Here is a 20,513-nt window from a genome sequence, read left to right on the forward strand (position 1 = left end):
TTGTGTGAATTTTTGCGTGAACTTTGTGGATTTATGAAAAACTGGAGAGAGTTATTGATGTAATTTGGAGTCTAGAAGGCCACATAAAATGCTACGCCGGGCCAAATTTGGCCCCCGGGCCTTGATTTTGACACGTGTGGGTTCTATTCTTTGGAAACATATAGTGTGAGTGTACAAACTACTGTCAAAATGGTTCTGTAGTAGGAAAGAAAACTGAAATAACCTCGTCACAAATTTTAACGCAGTCGAAATTTTACTTTGCTAAAACACATTTTTAATTCTTTTCAGCATTTAGCTGCTATGTTTTAACTGCTGTCATCAATTATAGTGAATCTGATGAATCTGAAGGAAGGTTCTGCTGTCCTGGTTGAGCCACGCTGACAGATGCTCTTTGACGTGCTGTAGCTAAAACCACAGTTTGCAGAGGTTACAAAGGACTGAAATAATAAAGATAATATTTTTTGAAGTCATGCTATTGTGCTCTATTCTTATACATTTCTATTTAGTTTGATTTTATAGTATTTTAAATGTGCGTACTGTTTTAATTATTGTCCTGCATACTGTTCAAAGCTGTGCCTCTTCACTGGATCTCCCTTGAAAAAGAGATTTTATCTCACAGAACTTTCTGATATCAAAGTTGTTAAATTGGGGGGGGGAATCTCACTGTACAAATGTATCAGTCAGGAGATGGACATTAGAAAAACCTCAGTATTTACAGGGAAGATAGTCTTCAGCATTCTGAGAAAATATGGGATGACAGAGTCAAAAACCCTGAGCGGTGTTTGATTCTGTGCAAGGTGCGTGAAATCCTTCTCAAGACGCTGCAGAAGATCCAGCAAGTTTAGGTTGTGTTGTCCAAGAGAGAAAAACCTGATATGTTTTCTGTGTGCCTAAAATAAAGAGGGAGGTTGTAAAAGAGATTTAAAAATATCTTGTTTTGATGAAAATCTTACAAGATCTTGTGTGGGACTGTTCTGTTTTAGATGTAGAGCAAATTTATAATTAAGAGAAATTCTGATTAGTTTAGAGCAACTACTAATGACCTTAGATCAACATTATCTAAGGAATGTTGATCTAAGGTAATAGATCAACAAAGATTACTTGTTCTTAAACATGGGGTTAAAGTTTTTTGTTTTCTTTTTTCTTCCTTTGCTCTTTCCTTTGGTTTGTTGTTTTATTGTATTTCATTCTAGTTCATGTAAAGCACTCTGAATCGCCTTGTTGCTGAAAATGTGCTATATAAATAAAATGGCCTTACTTTACCTTTTATGTTCAAACCCTGCAGGTGTCTGCTGGAAACCTTACTGTGAAGGTGGGATTTTATTTTTTATTTTTCAACATCACATTAATTCCAAATGAGCATGTGGGATGCTGAGAGACTTCTACCAAGTCCATTCATGTTCAGTAGAATTAGCATAAACTCTGCATGATGAAACTTGTCTGTCAAATTTAGTGTATATATTTTTTTTGAAAATAATAGCCTTTAACCCCTTAACTGTCATAAGAACGCTGGTGGCGCCATGGACCCATTGGCTTACATGTAAGTGTTTTGATGGTAAAATACATAATCTTCATTCAGCCCACATTTCTGCTTTAATTTTTTTTTCAATACAGAAATGTGGTCTGCAGAATTGAACTTGGTAAAAAAAAAGATTCTTCAATTTTCCACCTGAAATCATTTGCAGAATGATTTGAAATGATTTTGTATACCTTTGGGAAACTGGACTAAGAGATCCCATCACTTGGCTTCTGTCTGTGCCCTGGTGAGTAATTATGTGATTTCTCTTTGTTGTGTATTTTGTTGTTGATTTGTTGTATGTTTCATGCCACTGTCTTGGCCAGGTCACTCATGGAAAAGAGTTTTTTCATCTCAATGAGTTTTTTTTCTTCCCCTGGTTAAATAAATGATACATATATACATGTGTTGTTCTGATGTAATCTTTTAATCTTAAATATCAAATTTTCATTAGCGGTCATCACGATCAACAAAAATGAAGTTTGAAAACATGAGTCTGGGTAAACTTCAAAAATATTCAAAGACTAAATGACTTTATGGTGATCTATTCAGTGTTTGCACACACACACTGCCCAGGTTGCCAGTCTGTCAACGTGGCTGAAGATCGAAATAATACCCAAAAATGCTTGTTAAAGAAGCGCAGCTAATTTCTATAATTCAATTAGTTTACTTCCATTAAAAAAGTATTTAAGATCTTTAGTACATCTTTACCGGGGTTGGGAGTAAATTTAGAGTAAAACTAAAATGGAAGTACATATGTGAGAGTTATTATTTTGCAGTAAATATGAAAATGATATGAACATTTTGTGAAGACAGGAAGCTTCACTTTGAAACCTGAACTAAAGTTTGTGTGCGAGATTACACTGCCACCTTGTGGACAAAACTCACACAACACTCCAGTCAGGCGCCTCTTACCATGTTTCAGAAAACTTGAAAAACATGTTTAAAATGTAAAGGTTTGTCTGTGCTTTTTTATTATTTAAATCCAGGGCACCATTATTACAAGAAGGTTTTAGATCTTGTTTGGATTTAATTCAGACCAGAGATATTTATCAGAACCAGGACTTCAAAAGATTATTCTACGTAAAAGAAAAGAAATTGAATAGAAATCACAATAATCTTATTTGGGGAAAAAAAGAAGATGAAATTTAAGCACATTTGATTACGTGAAGCCAGTGACTGCTTTAAGAATAAACACAAATAGTAAAGTACACTAATTAAAGTGTATATAAAGTTTTCATTCATTCATTCATTCATTCATTCATTCATTCATTCATTCATTGTTTGTTTGTTTCTTTCTTTCTTTCTTTCTGTTTGTTAATTTTGACACCTTTTTATTTTAAAGAAAGTGCTAAATGGAAGTATAGTCAGAATGACTACAAAACCTTAACTGCACAGAAAAAAAAATTACATCATTACTGGCTTTTAAATAGTTCCAAGTGTCTTGTATATTTTCCTGCTCTGTTCAAGATATTTAAAAAAATCCAATTCAAAATAGACTTTAAAGTGTACACAGGCCTGATGGACACAATGTATGTTATTAATAAAACGTAATGACATATGTTTGTTATCTAATAACTTGTCCCTACATCTTAAGATGTATTAGGAACTTGTTAAATATACAGGCAGGATTTACCTGCAGCGCCCTCCAGTGTTTAACATAAGAACTACAGCCGTTTGGCTGAGCCTCAAATAGTCAAAACCTGGAGAATTTAAATCAGGTGAGTACAAAAGGACCTTTAAGGGTAATAAATTACTGTTAATTTGTTACTCTTTAAATGCAAGTAAAAAAAAAATAAAAGGAAATCCACCGGTGCTATTTTTCAATGCAGCTCATATTTTCAAACGGCTAATAATCACTAATGTATTCGTTTTCTGCACAACTACATAAACACAATAAACAAATTATTTGGACTGGTAGTAACCTAAAATCCACACTTGAGATTTGATAAAATAGCTATTGGTTTAATCAGTTCAGTCATGCTGTGTGAGTGTCGGTTAAATATATATCTTTAAAAAAAAAAAAGAAACAAAGTAAAACAATTTATGTTACGCCTGACTGTATGAAGAGGGCTCCCTTAATAAAGGTTGTTTGAATAATTTACTGTGCATTTACCTCGTGATACAGTTTGTTTTCCTTTTTGTTATGTCAAATTAATTCATATGCAATTGTGTTTCATGACTATTATCTTAATTTATTTATTTGTTTATACATTTGTATATTTATTTATTTGTTTATTACTAACAAAACAGGTTTACTCCATATATATAAGGCTTATGTATTTTGTATATAACATATACAAAATATATTATTTTGATGTCGACGTCGATATCAAAAATCTTCCCAACTTGGAAAAAGTCCCATCACGGACTGCTTCCACATAAGTGAAAGAAACAAACAAACAAACAAACAAACAAAAAAGAATAAGAAGGCGGGGTGTAGAAAAAAAAAGAAAACTAGATTACATACAAAGAAACGAACCAACAACAAAAACATAGTATTAAACTAAATTATATAGGCATGAATAGCTTCTTTTATTTCCCCGGAGACGTCTGAATGGGTGTCATTGAGGAAGCCGTTGTCCTGCCTGCTGAAGGGCAGCAGCTGGAATCACATGAGACGGGGCTGGTGCTGTGTCACGTGAGGCGCCGTTTCTGAAATATGGCTCCGACTAGCTCACAACAAAACACTGTCGGCTGACTGACTCTCGCCCGTCCGTCCGTCCGCCCGTCTATCTGTTTGTCCGTACTCATCTCTGGGAAAAACGCTGGAAAATGAAGCAAGCGCGGCTACCGTCGCAGTATGTCTCGGGTTCATAGAGTGACAGAGAGCCATCATGCGTGAAGCGGGGACACACAGTTAGCTCAACACCAACTAGCTGTCAACTGCTACAAGTGGTGAGAGGTGAGCTAAGCGTTGAGGAGTTATAGCGCACTTGCTGGTGTCTGTAATTACAGTGGGGTTAACATTTAAAGTGCTTCGTCTATATTTTTCGCAACTGACATAATGTTATCTTGTAGCTCATTTTGATGTAACGTTAGCCTCTTTGTTTAGCTACGTGTTAGCTAGCTTCACTTCCCTAAAATTCTTAAGACTCATCAAACCTTTCAGCTCGCTGTAGGTGCTTTATTTTAACGTTTACTCAACAATGATTTAGAAGTATATCAAGTTTTCACTTTTGGTCATTTTTGGTGGGTATTGTCTGGTGGTCAACGCATAAATGTTACTTGAAGTATGCAGAGATGTTCTATAGGTCAGATGCAGTAAGTAGAACTTTCATTGTGTTAAAGTACCTTCAGGTTTTTCCAGACAAATTTGGAGGCAGTTATTTAAACCCATCTAATTTAGTTTAAATAGATGGGTTGCTAATCAGGAGCTACAGCAGTTATGCAAGACAAGACCTTGGACTTTTAATTTTATTCATCTCTTTTATTGGCATCAGATCATGTTTTAAAGTTGCTTTTCTCTAAGAAACGGAAAGTATCTTGCCCCACATTTGCAAAGTTTGACAATTTCTCTATTTCTCTTCACGGCCAAGTGCAAAGATCTTAATGCAAATGCATGTCAATAGGGTAAAATATCACCAGCATCAGCAATTTTATTCTAAAAGTGAAGAAACATTATCTAGATTCATTAAACGGAGTGATTAACTTCAAATTTATTTCAGTTACATTTGATGTGGTGGCTTAAGCTAAACTTAGAATGCTAAGATTAATTAAAAAATAAAAACAGAAATGCTAGCCTGCTCGAAAGTATGTAACGAACTCAATTTTTGGTTGGGGATCCTTTTTTGGATTAATGATTACATCAGTGCATCACGGCATGGAAACCATCAGCCTTTGTTTCTGCTGAGGTGGTAAGGAAAACCCAGGTTGCTTTAACAGAGACCTTTAGGTCATTTATTTTATTGAGTCTGGTGTCTTGTCATCTTCCTCTTGACATTTGATATCACATTGATTCTCAGTAGGTTTACATTAGGAAAGCTTTCTGTTCAGTCAAACACAATGATACAGTTCTCATTCAAAGAAGGCATTGGTTCCTTTGGCAGTCTGGACAGGTGCCAAGTCCTGCAAAAAAAATAAGTCCTGCAATTCTTCTCAGCAGATGGAAGTATTAACTACTCTAAATTATCCTGGTATACATCTGTGTTAACAGTGTATGCAACACCAGTAGGTGGGGGTTGATTTTTAAGTGAAATACAAAAGTTAGCTTAATCTAAAAAGAACCACTGATCAATAGTAGAGATGTGCCGATCAGGTTTTTGCCTGCCGATACCGATTCCGATCACCTATGAGGGCCGATCACCGATACCGATCACATAATTATCTTTTTTTTAAATTAAAAGCACTACCGGTTACATTATGTGGAAAAAGGGACCATGAATTCACCTTAATTTAGACAAAAATAGGTTTTTAATAACTTTTTCCAAGAAAAAAACAGACATTGTGCAAATTGTACTATCGGTAATACTATCTTTAACAGACTGAAAACATATGAAGGCTCTGAAGAGGCTAAATAATGCAAAGAGTCAAAATAAAACCTCTCAACATTGCCAAAAAATTCAAGTATAAAACTTAACATTCAAAGGCAAATACAGGTTCCATTACAATAAACAATCCTGAGTTACTGAATGAAAACTTCCTGATAGCACTGCGGCTAGCTGATTACTGCTAGTTCGGATTGGCTGTTTCTAACTGGGTGGAGTAATTATGCAGAAAAGGGAGGAGGCAGAGGAGATCGATTATTTTTACAGAGATTATCTCTCGTTAGGACAGCGAAAGTTTTAATACGTATGTAAAATGTATTTTTTTAAGTTAGATGCTGCAGCTTTAAGCAGCGGTTCGGTGTGAGAGTCACTACCAGGTGGAGCAGAAGCGGTACTCCGTCTGTGAAATATTACCTGTAGCACGGAGCAGCGGTTCAATAGCGAGAGCAAAACCAGCGTCTTACATCGCAGCTCGAAGACTTAAATAATTTTGCGAGTTATTTGTTTAGCTTTCTGACCGTCATGCTAATCCAGGTGAGTGTTTGTAGCTGTGCGCTGCTTTACCTGCTGTCTGATCCTCCATATGTCTTTTTTACTGCAGTGAGCCTCGATATAGCCAAACTCTGTCAAGTATGGCATTGTTTTTATGCCATATTAGATTCGTCGTGTTGATGCATTTTGACCTGCTTCACCCCACGTGCTTCAATTTTCCGCCGCAACATGCAAACTTCCACAGTTACTCAGTGCGTTATAGTTCCACATCGCTTAGAATTTGTTGCTGTGCGTTTGCGCAGTGTGAAGGAAAGAGGAGACCAGCTACACAGGCAGGCTGCAAAATGAGATGCAGGTGATGGGTTTGTGTGATCGGCAACAAGAGACAGTGATCGGCGATCACCAATCATCGGCCAATTATGATCGGTGGCTGATCGATCGGCACACCTCTAATCAATGGTCTACCAATTTTTCCTTAACCCTGACAAGACTTTCTTTGGAAGTGAGTTAACACAAGGAGTGCAAAAATATGTAGCCTAATCCCCAGATATGTCATATAACTGTATCTTTTTATACAATTTTCGTCCCACACTTTTTTCTTCCTCTCGACTTCCCATTAATATTCTTTCATGCTGCTTGGATGCTGGATACTGCTTTCCCAAGAAAGACCTGATTAAAGAGCTCACATTTTAGAGTATCTGTATGTTGTCAAAGTTAATTCTAAGGTACTTTTACTAATCTTTAAAGTCATCCGTGGTACCTGTTTCACATATTTGTCGTATTTCTCTTTTGTCTGCCATTTCTGCAGGGGTAAAAGGAGACCGGCTCGGCTCTAAAAGCTTTCTCCATGGAGCTCTGAATACTGTAGCTAGTGGGACAAACTGTGGTGAGAGTGCAACTGCTAACCAGCATTTAAAGACTCACCATGGATGGGCTGATGCAGGCAGTGGAGCGAGACTTGGGAGTTGACCGGCGGCAGCAGGGCCAGGGGCCCCGTCCTGGAGAGCTCGTAGCCTTGGTCCCTACGCGCTGGGTGATGGGCCTCAGGGAGAAGAGGGTCTTGCGCTGTGCTCGCTTTGAAAGCAGCAGCGCGGCAGAAATCTCCACACACCTCTGGTCTTCACAGACAAAGCTGCCACCTGGCTGGACACGAGTGTGCATTCAGGGTCTGAGGAAAAGCAAGCTGAGCTACAGATTGGCCAGGGATCCGTGCCATCGTGAAATGGAACTGCTCTCACAGAACTCGTATGTTAAAACCATGCAGAGTGTGTCGCAGCACAATGTCAGGTACAGTAAAATCTCATCTCTGCTTCAGTGTTCGAACTAGGCCAAATTAAAAGGTTTGTGATACAGAGATAATTTTCTAACAAATATATTAGTACTTTTTAAAGTGCCTTTAGTGACCTACTTAATTTAATCAGTAAAGAAGTCATTTTGTATTTCAAATACATTTCTAAATTGTAAATTTAGAAATATTAACGTGATATTTTTATTATCACATTAATAAAAATATCACATGTTGGGTATCTAAATTAGAAATACTTTGCAAATTGGAAGTTTTCATTTATGATTGTGTTGAATTTCATGTTATTGGCCCCTTTCCAAGTTGCAAAGAAACCACACATTTATAGCTATAAATATATAACCATTATTGTTTATACTTTGTATATAAGATACACCACTGATGAAGTTATGATATGGTCGTTAAACATTTGTGTAAGCTTCTGACCTGCAATAATGTACAATTGTCTTTTAGCATACTTGTTGACTCAAAATTTCATATATTTTGTTAATTGTGTTCTTTAAATGTTCTTAAAGACAGTTTTAATGATATATGCAATGATCTTTTTTCTGTGGAAATGTACAAAAGTTGTAAATTAAATATCTTCATGGAGTAATACACATTTACAAGACAGGGTTTTTATTGACTTTCTGGTCTTTTCTCTATTTTTTCTTTTCCCCCAGAAATCTGTGGCGAGAAGCTCATTACAAACTTGTGCAAGCATATACCGGCCCCAGTGAGCAAATGCATATTACTGCTGTAGATGCAGTACGCCACGCACTGGAGAAGCTCTTCAATTTGACGTTTATCTCACCAGACAAAGGTTCACCTTCCCTCTCTCCAGCCAGAGAGAAGGAAAAAGACATATTTTTGCCACCCAGCTCACCCTGCTTTTCAAAGTCCCAGTCAGACAATCTTTGCCCTAACGTCCTGCCTGCAGAATGTCTGCTGGAGACGACAGAAATGATGTATGTGATTCTACCGTACACTCAGTATTCGCTTCACGACATTGTGTCCTTCAGCCCAGCAAAGCTTGCCAACAGTCATGCCAAAGTCTTGTTTATCATCTACCAGGTCCTAGTAGCTATGCGGGCATGCCATACAGTGGGCCTTTCTTGTGGAGAGCTGTCTCTTCAGGACATAGCAGTCGATGAGCAACTCTGCAGCCATCTCAAACTCAACCTTTCTCATTATGAGGACCTGGGATCAGAAGAGGCAGACAGGGATGATCGTGTAAGCCGAGAACCAAAAAATGCCCTGCCAACAGAAATTAAGTGTTTGAGCCAAGAGAACAATAGACTGTGCAAAGACTGCTTTGATGAGCTGAAGACACTGGTTCTGGATTGGGTTCATGGACGAGTCAGTAACTTCCATTACTTGATGGAGTTGAACAGGTTGGCTGGACGGCGGGAAGGGGATCCTAATTATCACCCAGTGCTACCTTGGGTCGTAGATTTTACTGTCCCTTTTGGGAAATTTCGGGACCTCAGGAGGTCAAAGTTCAGGCTCAACAAGGGGGACAAGCAGCTGGACTTCACATATGAGATGACCAAAGAGGCATTGGCAGCTGCAACGGGTAATGGAATTGGGGTAGGTGGAGATCTCATTGTCGGTGTTGGAGGTGCTGCACAGTCCGAGCACCTGCATGTGCCTCATCACATATCTGATGTGCTGTCAGACATTACTTACTATGTCTACAAAGCCAGACAGACTCCCAAGTCAGTACTTTGTAGCCATGTTAGGTCACAGTGGGAGCCCAATGAATACCCAGCGACTATGGAGCGCATGCAGAGCTGGACTCCTGATGAATGCATTCCAGAATTTTACACAGATCCATCCATTTTCAGCTCAATCCACCCAGACATGCCCGATCTGGATGTGCCTTCTTGGTGCAAGTCATGTGAAGAGTTTATTGAGGTCCATCGGGACCTTCTGGAGAGCAGAGATGTCTCCCAGCATTTGCATCACTGGATAGATCTCACGTTTGGTTATAAGCTGTCAGGTAAAGAAGCTATCAAGGCCAAGAATGTATGCCTGCACCTTGTGGACAACCACACAAATCTGACTAGCTATGGTGTAGTTCAGCTATTTGACCAGCCCCACCCACCTCGCTTATCTGCTTCCCAATATGCCCCAGCAGAACCTCCTATTCTTGGCCTTGCTGCTCTTAATGTGCCTTCCTTACACATCCCTTCTGTTGACGCTGTTGTTGACACTGTGGATGGAATGATACCAGAATCGAAAGGGTGCGAGTCCTCTGGTTGGACCATGGCAGATAAGGATGATGATCTTGAACAAGGTACAGAAGCTATAGACTCATTATCTTCCACTGGCTCATCCACATCTTGCCCTGTCAATCTGCCAACTATCAGCCCAGGGGGAGGTAAAATTAGCAGCGAGCGCACAGCACATGCATCTCAGTCTCCAAGTCCACTGACAAATGATTTCTCAAGTGGTATAGCTCCTGCTTTAAGAAGTGCAGTGTTACAAAAAGGTGGCTCAATGAACAAAAAACATGGAGAAAACATTGTTACTACCAACACAGAAGAAGTCAAAATCATTCTACCTGAAGGTTTCAGCCCATTGCAACCATTAGAAGAACTGGAGAAGTTAAATAATTTCTTGGTAAAAAGTCTTCATGCTGAAATTTTGCATCCTTCAACATCTTCTGGCTCAAGAAGAGAGGGTTTGAAAACTGAACCTGGACCTTCTCTCACCAACCTCTTCCAAAGAGATGTGCAGGCACTCGGTGTTTTCACTGCAGAGATATTCTATGCCGCCAAACTTAGAGGCCTGAAAGCAGACACTCCACTCAGACAGCGTTTCCAGGCCGTCATCAACCTGTGCTCTACAAACCTTCGCGATGTGCCTCTGTCATTGCACCATGCTCTTGAGTCCTTGTTGCTCTTAGAAAAACATGCTAAAGTCTCACACAGAGAAGAACCAGTTTGCCCAGAGCCTCTTGTTTTCAATTATGACCCTATCTACGATGGCCTCCCTCCTCCAAGCCCTCACCAATTGTTGAATTCCATCATTAGTCCTTTTCCCTTCCCTTCCTATTTTGCTGCACTTCATGATTTTATCTTCTCCTACCATGGCAAGATGGGTACTATGTGTAGCCTTCAGGGAAGAGACATTGTCTTCCACCTGTGGCAGCAGCTTGAAGCACTGTTGCGGACTAACATCACTGCTGAAGGTCTTGAGATTCTCTTGCCCTTCATTCTAGCCCTCATGCTTGAGGAGTCGACTGCAGTCTATGCTGCTTGGTACCTTTTTGAGCCCATCTCTACAGTCCTAGGTCCCAGAAATGCAAACAAGTACTTACTAAAGCCGCTGATCAACGTTTATGAAAACCCCCACTGTCTCAAAGGACGTTTCTATCTCTACACTGACTGTTTTGTCCTTCAGCTGATTATGAGGCTTGGTCTCCAGGCCTTCCTCTCAAGCCTACTCCCACATGTGCTGCAAGTTCTAACTGGCTTCGAAAGCTCAGGCACTGGTGGAGAAGGTTTTAAAGGCCTGAGAACTGGCATTTGTAACCTCGGAGAGGAGGAGGAAGAGGACTTCCAGGATGGCAAAGTGCGGCCATCATCTGCGTCTGTCGGTGGCAACATGGGCAGTAACAGTGGGGTGAGTGGAGGAGTTGGGCTGGTCGGAGACACCGGACTAGTTGACTATTCCTCTGGCATCAGTCTCAACGATCAAGTGTTTCTTTCAGATGCTGAGGACTTTCAGAATGAATTTTATGTCAACAGTGGAGACGGTGTTGGTGGTGGGAAGCAGCAAAACCAGAACTCTGCAAGTAAGGATCAAGATCATGAATCTTTAAGTGTGGGGAAATTAAGTGATAAAAGCAGCACAAGTGAACTCTCTCTGGGTGATGATTCAATGAGGGACAGAGCGAGTCTGAAATCTGCAGACAGCAGCCAGGATCTGAAACATGCTAGTGAGGGAGAGGAAATCGGCGAGTTAGAGGAAGAAGAGCTAGCCAGCGATGGGAAGGAGGGGACGGGTCACAGAGCGTCCCTCAGTCTTGACCTCACAGATTCAGGTTCCACTCTCACAACTCTTCAAGGAGAGACTGTTAACGGGATGAGACTTGATGAGACTGACAAAGGAATTGTAGATGATCAGGAGGACGAGGAAGACGACAGAGATCAGTCAGAGGAGTCAGAGGAGAAAGAACAAAAGATTCTTTTAGGTGAGCCAGTAATGAACCTGTTCCTAGCTTTTTCTTTTTTTATTGCTATGTAATGTTTAATCCTTTAATTGTGTTGCTATTCACAGATACAGTCTGCAAAACGGTTCGATGGCTATCGGCAAAACTTGGACCAACAGTGACGTCTCGATATGTTGCCAGAAATTTGCTGAGACTGCTCACAAACTGTTACATTGGTGCGTGAATTCATCATATCAAACATGTTTGCTGCCTTATTTCAATATCAACAGAAATGGTCTCCATTTTACATCAACTACTATTTCTTTACAGGATCTGAAAATCACCAGTTTGTTTCCCCTCCATCTGTGGAAAGCCAGCTGGAGAGTGTGGGAATGGGCAGTGTGTATGAGAAAAAACCTGTTGTTGGTGATCAAACAGCAGGCCCTGTTTTAGACTGTCTCATTTACATAGCTCAACTCTATGGAGAACCTGTTCTCACCTACCAGTACTTGCCTTACATAGGATATCTGGTGAGACAAAAAATATATTTATACTGTATTCCAACTTGAAATCTTTGTTTTTAGACTACCCAAATATCACGATATTTTGTTTATTTCATTAGTTTGTTTAACAGGGAATATTTGTCCTATGTATATTATAAAGTAGATGTTATGCCTGATACTGCTAGTTTGCAACCCCTGACCCTGGCTTGGATTTTGAGAAATAAAACAAACACAATAGCAAAAAAACCAAAACAAAACAACAACAAAAACAAGCAGCTAAGAGAAAAATCTGTCTTCTTGATTAATGGCTTTTTCTGTTTATGACGAGTTAATTTTTGGAAAATCTTGATTATTTTTCACCAACCCACTCCTTTGACTTCTATAATTCAGTGATGTTAGCCCACTCAAAGCCTCTCGTTCTCTTGTTTTACAAACAGTTTTTACAATATATTTATTTGGAGTTTGAATTCAGGTCAAATCCTAAATTAAATTGATGATTAAATTAAAACCAGGTTTGTCGTTTATAATTTATTTGTAAGAAAAGAAAACTGGCTTTGGTATGAAAAACAGAAATCTGAGGTTTTATTTTTAGGAAATATTACCCAGGCTTAAGCTAAAGTTATTGTAAAAAGGAGCCAACGAGGCTTATACTTCTCAAATGTTTTCCAGGTGTCTCCACCATCTTCACAGCGTCTCAACACGCGTAAGGAAGCAAGTCTGCTCGGAGCCGTAGCACTTACCCAGAAGATCATTGTCTTTCTCTCGGATACTACGCTAATGGACATGCTTATGAAAATCAATCAGGATGTGCTCCTTCCACTTCTAGATCTGATTACTACACCGCGAATGGGGTAAAGCACAACATGCATACAGTGTGGATCAAGAAGTTTTCAGATTACAGTTACAGATGTTAAACAGCCAAAACATCTCAAATACAGCTTATCTTTGTTATTTGCTCCTAAAAATTGTGAGTCTGTTTAAGATTAATGACTTTTTTTTGTGGTTGAACTGAACAGTATAGAATCAGAAACCATGAGATGTAGATATCAGTCATCCTGTGATCGATTCTTTCACTTCTGTATTGTTGTGTAGGTTCCCCAGCGGGGTACAAACCCGCATTGCTGTCTGCCTGAAGACGCTGAGCCTAATGGCTCTCATCTGTCTGCGCATCGGGAGGGAGATGGTGCAGCAGCACATGGCTGACACTTTGCGTCGCTTCTTTGCTGTTTTTTCTCTACTGCATTCTCTCCAGTCCCAGGTACAGCTGCACTGCAACCTTAATTCATGACAACAGTTTTATGGAAGTTAAATGTCAGACTCCAGTAGCCCTTAAATTAGTCACATTATATCTCAATTCCCATTGTAAATGTATGTTGCAAATGCCAGAAGAACATGGTACATGTTTGTTGGAAAAAAATGTACAATTAGAAATCTGGCCTCCTTTTGTATTCATTGCTCTTCATGCCAATACCCTAAAACGAAATTCTGCAGAACCAATTGCTTCAAATGTTGACTAAAGAAGATAAATGATAAAACTTAATCTGGGCTTAACATTGTGGATAAATTTATGGATTGGTTATAAAATCATATTAAAAGCTTTGAACTTGTCATGAAGGGCTGATCAATCTGTCTAGTTAAATCCCAATCAGAAAACTAGCAAAACATTGGTGTCTATATTTAACTAATTAATCAGACAAAGGCAGTGATAATCAGAGAAGCAGCCAACTATAGTGGCTCTAGAGATATAGGCAGCTCACACTGGAAAAGACTGGTTTTAATTCAGGTAGACTCTGGAAGAAAACTTGTTGAAAGCTGTAGAGGACTAGAAACCAAGATAGAGGCTGACCATAAATACGCCAGACTCTTTTTGTGTGGGAAACTAATTGATAACCGCAAATCATTTTGCTTCTCCACAATCATTTTGTTTTGGTCCACCACATAAAATCGTAGTAAAATAAATGTAATTTTGTGGTTGTAATGAGATAAAATGTGAAAATGGGGCTGAATACTTTTGCAACAACCAACAAATGTCTAGTTTTCAATAAGTATAGACTTAATATAAAAGTTTAACCAGAAAGAAAAAGAGAATTTCAGACATGCTTTTACTCTTTTTGAAAATAAAACAAAATTGACTCCAAGTAAAGTGACACCATTGTCTCTTTACCTCTACAGCTAAATCATGCCCCGCGGAGAGTTGTGGGAGAAGTAACACTTGTGGATGTTTGTACACCCGAGGGGTCAAATGTAACGTATGAGACGGGGGTCTTGGAGGAGCTGCAGACCGTATTTAACCCCGAGATGGCCCATGCCTCCTACATCCCCTTCTACTGTCTCATAGGTAACACTTTCCTCACATTCCTCAGTTGAAAATAGAATAGAAAAAAGGGTATTTGTTAAAGTTGTATGTATAAATATAGAGATGAAAGGCTATTTTACTTTTTGTGGAGGTCTGACTTGCCGATTTTGACATTGAGAAAATTTAATATACAGGAGAAAATATTTGCTGCGAGTTCTTTAGTAGAGGTAGACGTTTTGTCTTTCAACAGGACATTAAGGATTTAAAACATTCTTCCTATTTATGCATAATCAAAAATGTGATTTGAGAATTAGCAAACTCCTGGTGGAACTGTGAGTCTGCTGAGCTCATCATACGAACTACTTCTCAATCCAACACTTATAAGAACGGTTGTAAACTGCATAATGAGAAGCACTGCTGTGATGATGTACTGAAGAGGGAGTGTCGGAAAGAGTAATTGTAGTCAAATTACGAAGTCGTCATGTTTGATATATATACTGCATTTTATAACAACTGGTGGTGAAATGGTGCTATGTGACTGGACAAAGCATAATATTCTTTCTTTAAATGTTCGCTGGTGGTACAGCTCATTGTTCTGTATCTTGCCAACAGGTGACTTTGCCATTCGGAAACTGGTCCCAAATCATGAACTCGTCTGGCAACTGGCCCAGTCCTATATTCAGAGTTTGAGCCAGGGGACCTCAGAGACCAGCCTCAGCTCGTCCTCCCAGCTGGAGCCAGCGTCTTCCTCTGGCCTTGGCAGACAAGTTGGCTGCAACCCATTCCCCGCCCCCGCGCACAGCTCCACCGCGCAGGGAGACTCCCTCCCCGAGTCGGGCACATTTGGAAGCCACCTGGTGGGGAACCGCATCCAAGTGTCCCACGACAACGAATTCGACGGCAACACCAACCACAGTCTGGCCAGCTCTTGGGGACGCACCGGCCACACGACTCCAATCATCACCACCGCCTCCACGTTTTCCGCTCCTTCGACAGGTGCGTCCTCCTCTTCGACCTGGATAACGGGCCCCTCCCAGGAGGACAGCGCCCTAAAGCAAGAGCTCCCCCGTAGCACCCGCTCTCTACAGGGCAACTGGTTGGCCTACTGGCAGTATGAGATCGGTATTAACCAGCAAGATTCCCATTTCCACTTTCACCAAATCAGACTGCAGAGCTTCTTAGGCCATTCGGGCACCGTGAAATGTTTGTCACCGCTGGTGGGAGAGGATTTCTTCCTGTCCGGGAGCAAAGACAAAACCGTGAAGCTTTGGCCCCTTTATAATTATGGCGATGGGACTCAGGAGGTGGATCCCAGGCAGACGTACAGCGAGCATCGGAAGTCTGTGTTCTACGTGGGACAGCTGGAGACTTCGCAGGAAGTCATCAGCTGTGATGGCACTGTCCATGTGTGGGACCAGTATACAGGTGCAGAAACTTTATGCGATTCATTTCGGCTCGTGACTGAATTGTTCTTGGGAGTTTGCACTTTTTTGCTTGCCTGTTTTATTTCAGTGTATCTATTTTTTATTTTTTTGTATTCTCTCCCTTAGGCAAGCCAATCCGTTTGTATGAAGCCGTGGACGGGAAGAATCCAATTACAGCCGTCACCACAATGCCAGCTCCACACTGCAGCGTTGTGTTTGGCAGTGCGGATTCTGTTCTCCGCTTCATTGATCCTCGAAAGCCTGGATTGCAGGTAGCAATTTCACTTGGAGAGCTCGTTCTCTCGAGACTCGAGCCGCTCATCGCCCAGCGGCTATTAATCATCGCCGTGCCTTTCGAAGGAGCGGGCCTTTTTGCGCTTCTTCACGACTGAGTTATTCAAGTGCCGAAAGTGACAAATCTTCTCCTGTGTCTCTGCAGCATGAATTTCGGCTGGCGTACAACAACGTCAGCGCCGGGCTCATCCGCTACCTGGCAGTCAGCCCCTCAGGACGCACGGTAGCGGCGGGATTCTCCTCAGGATTCATTGTTCTGCTCGACGCGCGCACGGGCCTCATACTGAAGGGCTGGCCAGCTCATGAAGGAGATATTCTCCAAATGAAGGTAAACCTTCCTGTGTAGATTTGCATTGCTGACAATATAGTTTCATCTGGATTATTCTTTCTATTGCTAGCCAATGGAGAAGTACAGATTCTGAGGCTATAAAATTATAAAATGATTCTGTGTAAAAAAAAAAAACTTTTAGACTTGGCAGAATGGAAGTTCAAGCAGTAGGGCACCATATGCAGTGTGAGAAGGCTGCATAAAAGCCTGCACCCCAGACATTTCATAATTCTTGCTATGCTTGTTTGTAATTTAGCAGAATCCCTCAATCTTACCCTATGATTAATTTTTATTATCTTACATTTCATTCTAGGTAGCATTAAGAAATCACATCGTCCATATTGTCAGAATTTTAGTGTTGGCCTCTCATACACAGATCACATATTAAACCAAAACAAGTTTTTAAGTCTTATTTAATTATTTTCTTGTAGAAAAGCATAATGCATTTTTGTTCTCCCCTTATTTAATATTTCAATAAATTCACTAAAGACAGTGGTTTTCTGATTTTAGTGTATGAGAAGATAACCGTTATTTATTGTGATTCCACCTGCATTTTGTATGAATTTAGTCATGATAAAAAGAAAGTACACCCTCCATCAATTATTAACGTATTAGCTCATAAAATATTTCTATTCTTTACCAGTTTCCAAAATCATTTCATAATGATTGGCTCTAAAAAAAAAACCTGTAGCCCAAATTGCTCTACAAGACCTGTATAGATTATTTATATACTCCTTATAAGCTCAGCCTAAAAGGTTAGGCTTTTGTGACTAGTATTGGAACATATATTAGACCAAGTTTCTTTTATTTTGATCGTCTTAGTGTAGTGTGTGAAAGATGATGAAAGCTGTGCCCAGCAGATATGCTGTCAACAGACCGCAAACTTTATTTAACCCCAAATTGGGTCAAGGATTGTATTTCTAGTTTTAAAGGTACAAGTTCAGGCAAACATGGACATAGGTTACTCATTAGAAAGAAAACACGGATGGCTCACAAGCACATTGAAATTACTCAGATGTTTGTTTGCCCCAGGGACTTTTTTGATTGACCTAGCTAAATAAAGTCTTTATTTTCAAATTTCTTTCAATGAAACCACTTAATTCAGTGAGTTTTGAGCTGTAAACGTCTGGAGAGCAGCTTTTACTGTTGCGGACCAATTATTTGACTTGCTTTCTCGTTTTTTTATATTTTAGGCAGCAGAGGGCAACCTGGTGATCAGCTCCTCCACCGACTACACCCTGAGCGTGTGGAAGGATCTGGAAAACAAGCCGCTGCGCCAGTACAAGTCGCAGTCCGACCACATCCACGCCTTCGACCTGTACGGCTCGCAGATTGTCACCGGAACGGTGGCCAGCAAGATCGGGGTGTACTCCATGGCCGACATCTCCCTGAGCCCCGTGAGCAGCACAAAGCTGAGCACAGAGAACTTCCGCGGCACCCTGACCAGCCTGGCTGTGCTGCCCACCAAGAGGCTGCTGCTGCTCGGCTCTGACAACGGCGCCATCAGGCTGTTAGCTTAAAACCGTAGCCTGTAGCTGCACTAAACACTCTTACCACTGGTATTTACTGTGTCTTTTTAATAGAGGAGCGGCGGTCTGAGGCTGAGCTCCCCCCCTTTTGAACTCAGAGGGAGATGAAATAGTTGGGTTGGGTTTAAAATGCTTTCTCTAGCATCTGCAGAATCATGCTAATCTGCCTACTAGCACAGAATTTATTGAGCCGACGGTGCGCCACGCTGTCGAGATTCATCATGCACACCGAAATCTATTCACTTTTTCTGTGGATGTATACTATTTAATAGTAAACCCTTGTCTTGACTAGGTCATTTGTTTTTGTTTTTTTTTACCCAGGTCAGCTATTGAAAAAAAAAAAAAAAAGAATAAATAAATTGGAATAGATGCTCAGGAAGGTCTCTCGGAGAGTTTACACTTTTCCGAACAAAACCAAAAATTCATCGACCTCACCTGCCGTTTTCCTCAACGATAATGAGTCAATTCAAATGCACTGATTAAAACTATGCAGTATTTGTAGAGCAAGTGATTTCTGTTATTGCGACTCCCATGTTTTGTTTTGTTTTTTAAAGACCTGTTTTCATAGTTGTTGTGTGTGAGTGTGCGTGTGTGTGTTTGTGTACATCCTGAATAATAAACGTACACCTGCCGCTGTGATGACCGTGTTGGCGTGCCTGATCAGAGGAGGGCGGTGGTGGGGGACAAAATGTTAGATACACAGCCTTGAAATCTATTGCACAATTAAGGCCTGAATTTTAACATTTTTAGAGTCTCACTCTGATTTTTTTTTTCTTGTTTAAGCTGAATGTTTTTATTCCACAAATGGATTACTTGAAATTTCTTCAGGATTATGAAGACCACGTTTTAAGCCCTGTAGCGACATTACGTCGTGTGTGCATGTGTGTGCGTGTGTAGATGCTGCTTTTGCTCGGCATACCAGTCGGTTAAAAACTCACCACTTGTTTTTTTTTCTTCTTAGTTTTCAACTTTCAGAACCTGATATACAGTGCCTTGCAAAAGTATTTGCTCCTCTTGAGCTTTTCAAAATTTGTCACATCCAACCAGATACTTCTATGTGTTTTTTAGGAGTTTAATGTGATGGATCAACCCAAAGTAATTCATAGGTGTTTAATAGTTTTATTTATATACATATATATCAAAAAAACATTGAGTCCGTTTGTATTCAGTGCTCGAAGGTCAGTCATTTGTCATTACTGTAGCAAATTTTATGAATTTTATCTAAAGCCTGATTGTCCTTAAACTTACATTTTTATGATTGACGTTTAAAGACGTCAGCTTTGGGTCATTCTAATACATAAATACGCTCAGATCTAAATTGTAGATCTGTTTGATTTATTTTTATTTTGTTTCCTGACTTTATTGTGTTGGAAGTTGAACCTCAAGCCCGATTTAATGTCTTTTGTTGGATCTAACAGGTTTTTCTCCAGGACTGTATAAATCCAACCATCTTTTCAGCTGCTTTGTCCTTTGTTTCCCGTTCCTACTGAGAGAAAAATTGTAAAGACAACTTTAGAAAATGTGTGTTTGGTGAACGATGTAGCGGTCAGCTCCAGACTTTACGGCCTTTGCTTTACATCTTCCCGTTTCCTGAGAGTTGTTAAAAATTAATTATTTTCTCCCTCCTTCAATTATAAACTGCTTTATGTTGCTCTATCTTATAAAATCCTAAGACGGTACAATACAGTGTCTGGTTGTAACGTCACAAAATGTAAAACTTGAGAGGTTTTAATAGATTTTGTAAGGCACTGTAGGAACAGTCAATGCCAAGAAAAACAACTTTGTTTTTTATCATCACCTTTTTTATATGACATATGACTTTAAAGAAATATTATGGAATAAAGGTGTCTGATCCATATATATATATATATATATATATATATATATATATATATATATATGTTTGTGTCCAAAAAAGTAGTTTAACTCTGCAGTTTTAAAAGCGAAGTAGCATAAATCTATAAAAGCTCTGCACTTTGTATAACTAGAGCTTTTATGTTTGCAACACAGTTTTTTTTTAATTACTTGCCTAAAGATCAAATTGTTCTGATAACGTATGCTATAACTTTTGGAGCAGAATTTAAAGCAAAAATAAGAGTTGGTGACATTAATTTATTAACTTGTTTAATAAAAACTTGCCTCCATCTTTTCAGTGTGTTTCAGATTTTTTTTGTGACTCATCATGATTCCTAGTTATCTCATC

At 39.7% G+C, this 20,513-nt stretch overlaps 1 protein-coding gene across 1 annotated transcript; it reads left to right on the forward strand.

Moving 5' to 3' along the window:
• The first annotated feature begins 3,927 nt into the window (after positions 1–3,927).
• wdr81 (WD repeat domain 81) lies at positions 3,928–20,462 on the forward strand. The gene is made up of 12 exons (XM_008424941.3): positions 3,928–4,421; positions 7,304–7,782; positions 8,461–11,978; positions 12,065–12,172; positions 12,267–12,466; positions 13,109–13,290; positions 13,532–13,697; positions 14,612–14,777; positions 15,348–16,160; positions 16,286–16,431; positions 16,599–16,781; positions 17,975–20,462. Exons 2-12 carry the CDS (start codon positions 7,421–7,423, stop codon positions 18,299–18,301), a joined length of 6,171 nt encoding a protein of 2,056 aa, XP_008423163.1. The 5' UTR covers positions 3,928–4,421; positions 7,304–7,420; the 3' UTR covers positions 18,302–20,462.
• Positions 20,463–20,513: the final 51 nt, after the last annotated feature.

Source organism: Poecilia reticulata, chromosome 13 (genome assembly GCF_904066995.2).
Source record: "Poecilia reticulata chromosome 13, P_reticulata-male-v2, whole genome shotgun sequence".
Lineage (NCBI taxonomy): Eukaryota > Metazoa > Chordata > Actinopteri > Cyprinodontiformes > Poeciliidae > Poecilia > Poecilia reticulata.

What these genes read in the sequence shown, in the direction of transcription:
- wdr81 (XM_008424941.3), top strand. Translation starts at nt 7,421, where the DNA reads ATGGATGGGCTGATGCAGGCAGTGGAGCGAGACTTGGGAGTTGACCGG. An exon ending in GTGTCGCAGCACAATGTCAG is followed by an intron (nt 7,783 to 8,460) that starts GTACAGTAAAAT and finishes CTTTTCCCCCAG; the next exon opens with AAATCTGTGGCGAGAAGCTC. An exon ending in TGTGTGGGACCAGTATACAG is followed by an intron (nt 16,161 to 16,285) that starts GTGCAGAAACTT and finishes TCTCTCCCTTAG; the next exon opens with GCAAGCCAATCCGTTTGTAT.